At 41.1% G+C, this 8,278-nt stretch overlaps 1 protein-coding gene across 1 annotated transcript in view; it reads left to right on the top strand.

Annotated features, from left to right (window-relative positions):
* MARK4 (microtubule affinity regulating kinase 4) overlaps positions 1-527 on the top strand; it is a 3,074,992-nt gene extending 3,074,465 nt beyond the window's left edge. Inside the window, exon 18 of the mRNA XM_044080464.1 lies at positions 331-527. Within this exon, the coding sequence (XP_043936399.1) occupies positions 331-395 (65 nt within the window). The 3' untranslated portion in view covers positions 396-527. The remainder of the gene's footprint in view (positions 1-330) is intronic.
* Positions 528-8,278: the final 7,751 nt, after the last annotated feature.

Below are 8,278 nucleotides of genomic sequence, written 5' to 3'. Positions count from 1 at the left end.
GTTTAAGTAGATTTAACTGAATCATAATCCTGTCAGTCTTCATTAACCACATTCAACACGGTCTGTAACAGTCAGCTGCAGCTGTTTAAAAGTAGAACTTAACTGAATTACTGCTTCATGTATTTTTGTTGTTTATATGTTAATGTCTTCATGTTTGATGGTTTGTATGTTTTGAACTAGTAAGTGTGTACTTTTTCCTGTGCCTTTTTGTACTTTGCTAGTCAAACATGAAGAAAGTCTCTTGGTTCAGGATACTTTGATGGTATCTAAAATAATAAATATAGCATGAATGAATGAACACTCACACATCTTCTTTTTATTTTCTTTCAGTCGCAATCTACCTTGGAATCAAAAAGAAGCAGAGCCCCGGCTGCTCCGATTTACCTGGAATGTGAAGGTCACCAGTTCCCAAGATCCTATGGACATTATGGCAGCCATTCAAATTGTGGTGGACAGTCATAGTTGCAAATCCCACCGGACGGAGCCTTTCATCCTGTCCTGCACACATGGAAGGGACAATACAGACCAGTTCTCCCAGTTTGAGGTGGAGGTCTGTAGACTGCAGAAACTCTGTCTCAATGGGGTCCTGTTTAGGCGAGTCTCTGGGACCTCTCTTGCATTTAGAAATATAGTGACCAAAATTTCCTCTGAACTGCAGCTTTAAAGGGATTGTATTCTGGGAATTAGTCTCAGGACAGCAAAATGGACTCTGCCTGACTGAAATGTGCAAGTTAAAATTATGTTTATTTTTCACCTGTGCTGCTCACTCTTTTAGAGCGACAGTGTCGTATTTTTGTTCACTTCAAGTTACATAAAGGTCAGTCGTATGAAAAGTGTTTTTTTTTACAGCTTCCATATGTTGTTTTTCACATGTTAAGACTGTGCGGGAACTTGGATTGTTGCATTTTCCCTAGTTGTGATTAGGATTCAGGGATTCTTGTGTAGTTATCTTTGATATCTGACAAGAAGCAGCAGTTATTTGCCAAACTGTCAGTTAATGCAGGTCACAGATGTGGTGCATTGGAGGTTTCTTTCTGATGTCATGTACACTGCCTTACAGTAAGGTAGTTGTTTAGTAAAGTGCCTGATTTTCAAAGGGTGTTAAGTTACATGTGTTCTAGCCTTGGAAAATAAATCACAACTTTTGGTGGCTGCTTCTACAGCCAGCCTCAGGTGAAATATTTCTTCCTCTTCAGAACAAAGTACATTTGAGCATGAAAAAGTCTTTTTGATTTCTGTATTTAGCTTGAAGATCCTTTTGAAGAGTAGAACGAAATCAGCAGGTGACATGCCAGCTGGTATTCTAGTAAATGGCATAGTTGAAGCAGTCCCATTTTTTTCTTACACTTTTATGTATATATAATTTATTCAAAGAAGGCTTATGATGAATTTTGTTTTGCATAGTTTTCTATACTGTTTATAAGTTTTTTCTATTTTTTTAATAGAAATTATGCACTTACAAACGTACTGTTTATTATTTTCCACTTTACTTTTCCACTGGTTAAAAGGCATTGGGTCCTAGCATGTTAACACTGATTGGCTGTGAGGAGTCTAACCTGGTGACTAATTTGCCTGTCGCACTGTACTGTGTCCAGACTTAGGCCATTAGCTGTTTCAATGTTTAGTCTTTTCTCATTTGAAGATCTGTAGTATATAAAATTATTGTCATTCAGGGAAATGTAGAGATTGGTTTATTGCACACAGCTTTGAAACCTTCACTTTTAATAAAATATCACGGCTGTCAAGGTTTTTACTTTTGAAGGTGAAGGTCCCACATAATTGTATGACTCATTATTATGAGATCTACCAGATGTACCTAGTCTTCACTGATGCTGTACTTACTTTTGGGATTCTCACCTTCAGTCAGCCTGATTGGTCAAGCCTCACACCTTCACTCAGCCTGATTGGTCAAGCCTCATTTCTAGAGATTTACCTTACTTCCAGGGCTCTACCCTCCCCCTAGGGCCTCAGCTGACACTCTCGCAGCATTATGAAAGGACATCAGTGATATAACAGGTGTGTTCGCCAATGCCATCTTCAGACCTTTCTTGCTGTGCAGCATCTTCAACCACATTTGTTGGCGTTTAGTAAATCTGTTGACCTGCTTCCCGAACCTGGGTAAGTACATCAGAACATCAGAGTGGAGTTTTCTTATTTTACTCTATATAGTTATCAGCAGCTTTATTAGCCGATATCTGATTGTGCATCTGATATTGACATTTTTGTGAAAGTGTATGAGTGCAAAGCAGATTCCTCACAAAGACTTCCACAAATTGTGCTTTTCTCTATGACCCAAAGCACATTGTGGACTCGTGCCCAGATTATGCCTGTCATACCCTGAGGACAACATGAAAAAGAAAACAGTCTCTACAGGAGTTCACAACCAAAAAAGACACACATGCCTGGGTCTGAGTCTTCTGCCAAAAATGTAAAAAGAGACATGAAGCAAAGCATCTAGAAACCAACGATGTCCAGTGTCTGAATTGAGTCTCCCTGGGTCTGGTGAGTCTAGCCACAATGAGGGGACTTCCACAGCCTCCATTCCCAGAGTTGGTTTTACCTGAGGCCTCTGACATGCCTCCACAGACCCCCATGCTCATATGTTTTGCTGGCCAGACTACTCTGCAGTACCTCTCACCACTGAGGACCTATCAGTGCTGAATTCTTTTTACTGAGAGGAAGTTTCTGGTGACTGGTTGATGTCTAGGTCTCCTGCCCGTGACCTAAGGCCTGTAAGGAGACTGTATCTGAAACCAGCCAGCTTGTCTAGTTTAGGCATTGCCTCTGCTCTATTTTCCTCAAAGTCTTTTACCAGCCTATTTGTCCACCTTGCTCAGGTTTTCTTGCCCTTTTTGAAATTCCAATTGCCAGCATTGAAATTAGTACAGGTGTCTAGGACCCCTTCTGAAAAGATAAGAGTGGAAGCTGAAGGTGAATATTCTGATTCGTATGACTGTGACGTTAGTAAACTAGCCAATGATGACCATATCCCCTCTGCTGCGGTGTAGGACTGAGGATACTTTATCCTTTTCTTTTCCACCATAGTATTCCTCCTTTAAGGACAGACTTCATAAAATGAAGAAGTTCTAATGGGAGGCTAAGGAATACTTAAAGGCCTGGTTGAGATACCGGTCTTTCATGGGCCTGACTGGGCCTAGAGCAGTTCTTGTTTTGCCAGTCGTACATGTGCTGAGGCATGTATTCACAAACGCATCCATGGAGTCCGATGTACTAGTTCTATAGTGTGATTGATTCCCACAGATTTTTCTGTCGGAGTCTTCTGGCTGATGCAACTGTGGTGAATCTGGATTTCAACATAGAATTTAGTCTAGCTCCACCAAAGAACCTTATTCCCAGTGACAGGGAGAGTAAGTTACGCAAAAGGAAGAGTTCACTACTCGACAGGTTTAGAGAAAAATGTCTACACTTGTGTTCCTTTATCATTCAGATCCCTGTCAGACCCACTTGCTTCCCATCAGCAATTCCTGCTGGAACAGATGAGGGCTAAGGCAGAAGGGAATGTACAGTAGTGATCTGAAGAAGGAGATGTTTGAACATTCTGACCTGTCAGCTCAGGCTGACAGTCACACCAGGAAATGTGGTTCTGATGCTGGGGATGCGTTATGTAGGGCAGCCACTACAGAAATGAGAAGAAAGAACCCTCCATTCCCTCGATGAGTATAAACACCTAAGATTGTATTTGCTTAAAGTAAAGAATTCAGAAAAACTGATCTGCTGTTTGTCTTTTTAAATGGTTTGTTTATTGCATTTTATATTACATAGCTCATGACAAATCTTTTCCAAGGCATATCAGAGCCCACTTCACTCAAGCCACTGCTGCCACCACAGCCTTCCTTAGAGAGGGTCAGCACACAAGCCATTCTGGATGCAGCATCTTGAAAAACTACAGTCTAGACATTGCTACAGGGCAAGGCCAGGGCAGAATTTACTGCTATTTTGCAAGATGTTATTTCATAATTGTATGCATCCAACTACCCTGTTTCCTTAAGCTTTGGAAATCTCTAGCAGTCCTGCAACCCCAACCTACACCTTCTGTATTCTCGCTGCTATGTTCTTTTAACCCTTGAGTTAGGGTGGTACCATACTCCTGTCCTCCCCCCCCCACTTCTAACCAAGCTTCTTACATGGAGAGGGTGGTTGGTAACCTCTGGAGAGCTGAAGTTGTGGAACAAACGACTGTTACCATCTGTTCCATGTGGGCTTGGGTGCCAAGATCTTCTACCTGGCTTTAACTAGGTTAAAAAAAATGTAAGGGTGTTGTTGGTTGACTCACCTTCTTTTACCATGGATTTCCTGGTGACAGGGTTTTAGTGAAAGCCTTTGGCAGGTGAGGTAGAACTCTAGAAATTGTGCTATTCAGTCAGGCTTACCTGTAGGCAGGAATCCCAAAATTAAAGACTGCCATAGTGAATCTAACTGAGCATTTGCATTTACAGTAAGTAGCTAACACAACTTTACTTTCCCAGAACATTTCCAGAAGGCAGAAACAGGAAATTTTGAAAGATTCTGATGGGAAATTATTTAAAATAAAATGAGTACTTATCCCTGTAGTTTGTATCCTTAATTCTTTCTTGCAAATGTTACTTTTACTTTGAGTTTTCTGAGTTGGGCTACCTTATGATGAGCATGCAAGTTAGTATTACCACTGCAGAATTATGCTTTCTTTTCTCTCTCTCTTTTTTGTCTTGCCATTTTTGACTATGTTACTGACGTTTTGGAGGTCCTTACACCACCAGCAATAGTTGATGACATCTGAACACAGCATTTTGAGCTAAAGTGTTAAACAAGTGAGTGATGCCAACCTCTGTCCTTTGAAACAGCACTGTATTCTTTCATACTGGGAATATTCTGATTGTTACTTCTTTAAAATGCTGCCCTGTCCCTTCCCATAGTGTTGAAATATGTTGTTCTGATCAGTGCTTTTGGAATATGTGGTTCAATCCCAAGCAAATCTAAATGGAGCTAATGTGTATAAAATGCTGTTGGAAAACAGATAACATGAGCATGTAGATTTCTTTTCTTGCATTTTTCTAAATGTCTGTCCACCTGAACTAAGCAGTTTTCATGAAGGAGTTTCATTTTTGTGTAAACAGCATTTTCTTTTGTTTCGGAATCCTTCTAGCTTTGTTTACATTAACGCAAATTCATGTTTTTGCACCATCATCAGGCCTGGAAACAGGATGCTTATATTTATTACTGTTAGCACAAGTTCCAGATCTCATAAAAATGCTTTATTAGAATGTTTGTTGTAGGGTTTTTTTTTTTTTGTTTAGTTTACCTTTGCAGAAAAAAATGAATGTTGACAAGCCTTAAGATAAGACAAAACTGATGGATGTGTGGAGAGGCCTACCAACACTGTCACTTTGGTTGTATCTTCTTTATATATGGGTAGTAGGTGGGTTGGACGCAGTAAATTGGCCCTAGGCATGAGTGCATGTGTGTGCCTTCCGTGGAAGGTTGGACTCTGGGCTGGCAACTCGACACTGTAAAATTCTACTGCCAATCATGAGCGGACAGGTGTTCCGCTGTGGTGACCCCTGACTGGGAAAAGCTGAAAGAAGAAGAAAAAAAGTAGCAGCCAGCCCAAAATCTTGTGACTTTCAGCAAACTAATAACTGTTTTTGTGGGATAGATGGTTAAAGTGAAAGTTAAGTACTCATAAGGTGCTTTTTTTGCAGTTATCTACAAAAGTTATTGGAGAGAGGCTGCTATTTATAAGGTCATTAGCAGTGTGAATTTTTTCCCTTCAGAAATACTGTTTTTTTTTATTTCAAAGGGTTTATACAGAGGTACCAGTGCTATGCTTTACACTGAACAATTGAAGAGCATACACTGCTCTCTCTCTCCCACACACACACACTTTTCCGCTTTCATGCACACAAGCACCTAGACACACACATGCATACAGAAACATAAACAGACTCATCCACGCATGCACACTCACACTTTATTTTTTTAATAATGCATTTGTTTTCATTCTATCATCTCTAATCAGCAAAAGTGCTGCATAGCAAGTGTAAAGTGATGGCTAGCTCGATCTCGCTCTCACTTTCATGGCACAGCATGTGATGGCTAGCTCGCTCTCACTTTCATGGCACAGCATGTGATGGCTAGCTCGCTCTCACTTTCATGGCACAGCATGTGATGGCTAGCTCGCTCTCACTTTCATGGCACAGCATGTGATGGCTAGCTCGCTCTCACTTTCATGGCACAGCATGTGATGGCTAGCTCGCTCTCACTTACATGGCACAGCATGTGATGGCTAGCTCGCTCTCACTTTCATGGCACAGCATGTGATGGCTAGCTCGCTCTCACTTTCATGGCACAGCATGTGATGGCTAGCTCGCTCTCACTTTCATGGCACAGCATGTGATGGCTAGCTCAGTCTCACATTCATGGCACAGCATGTGATGGCTAGCTCGCTCTCACTTTCATGGCACAGCATGTGATGGCTAGCTCACTTTCATGGCACAGCATATGATGGCTAGCTCGTTCTCACTTTCATGGCACAGCATGTGATGGCTAGCTCGGTCTCACTTTCATGGCACAGCATGTGATGGCTAGCTCAGTCTCACTTTCATGGCACAGCATGTGATGGCTAGCTCGGTCTCACTTTCATGGCACAGCATGTGATGGCTAGCTCGCTCTCACTTTCATGGCACAGCATGTGATGGCTAGCTCGGTCTCACTTTCATGGCACAGCATGTGATGGCTAGCTCGGTCTCACTTTCATGGCACAACATGTGATGGCTAGCTCGGTCTCACTTTCATGGCACAGCATGTGATGGCTAGCTCAGTCTCACTTTCATGCATGCATACTGTTACACAGACATCATGCACATGCTGTTCTTTCTTTAATATTTTGTTTATATTAATTGTACACTTGCTAGAAAGCAAGAGTGCTGCTTAACGAGTGTAAAATAATGGCACAGTTAACTCTGTTACAGTCCAAGATCCACTGAAGCTTAATATGCTGCTGTGAAGCAGCAGACTCGTTTTTCAGTGGGCATTGCCTGTATATTAACACCCTGCCAGTGCTGATATACAAGTCACCCACTCTCTAATTATGCAGTAACACACACACCCTGGATGGCATTATTGTGCTTAAGAGAATGGCCTATCTGCTAAATCATTTTGTAATTGTTTTTGTTTTGTTTTGTTAATTACTATGTATATACTTTTAATATTGTTGATGTAAAACAGTTCCTCAGCCTAAGGTTTCAGATTTGGTGTACCATATGCAACTGTTGGAGGCGGTGGTGGTGCTACGGTAGCGTTCTCGCCTCACAGTAAGACGCTGTCCGGTTCGATTCTCAGCTAGAGCGTCATCTGTGTGGAGACATGCGTGAATGGGCATACCTCCGTTGAAGGTTGTGCGTCAGGCCTGGCAAGCCGGTACGTAAAAATCAACTGCCAATCATTAGCGGACCGGAGTTCCGCTGTGGCGACCCCTAACCGGGAAAAGCCAAAAGACACAAAAAAATATAAGTTTAGTAAATGTCTACACACACACACACACACTCACCTTTAAAAACACATGATTAAACTCAGTTAATAATGTTAAAAAGTTAAATTAAAAGTTTCATACCTGAGCCATACCTCTCAGCTGTTTGTATTTTCACAGAATGTCCAGATTTTTTGCTTCATATATTTTTGTCTATTATTCATAAAATTTGTGGTTTATTGGCAAATCATCAGGCTTTAAAGTCACTAAATAATGGCTTACATTTGAGTTTCAGGCTTCATATCCTTCAGAAAACGCATGATAATATAAATCCTGCTGATATAATAATTTTATAAGAGCAATATTTAAAGTCTGTCCCTGCTTCTGGGCCTCCCCCATTATTTTAGGCTTTGTCCAGATTTCATGAGCTAAAAGGTTGAGCAGTATGCACGGCTGTTAATTTTTTTTAAACAAAAAATGCTGTAATGGACTGCCTGTTGCAGCCACTGCTTGATCTCTGTCTCTGGCACACTGTCACTCTCACTTTCATGCACACAAGCACCCATACAGCCACATGCACAGTTAGAAGTGTAAACACACACATACACAATTTTCTATTTTTTTTTTTTTTTAGTTAATTTTTTTGTTTTAATTTCACACTCACTAAAAATACAAAAACAGTGTTGGCATTTTAATTGTCCAAGCTGTATGTCAGCTTAATATCCTGCCATAAAGTGGTGGACTTGTTTTTCAGCGGGCATTACCTGTACATTAACACCCTGCTGGAGAACGTTCCTTCTCCAATCAGAGTGG

The sequence above is a fragment of the Protopterus annectens genome, chromosome 1.part0, assembly GCF_019279795.1.
Source record: "Protopterus annectens isolate FY-2018-M chromosome 1.part0, PAN1.0, whole genome shotgun sequence".
In the NCBI taxonomy this organism is placed as follows: Eukaryota; Metazoa; Chordata; order Ceratodontiformes; family Protopteridae; genus Protopterus; species Protopterus annectens.
The sequence above is the reverse complement of the archived record's forward strand: the minus strand, read 5'-3'. Positions and strand labels throughout refer to the sequence as shown.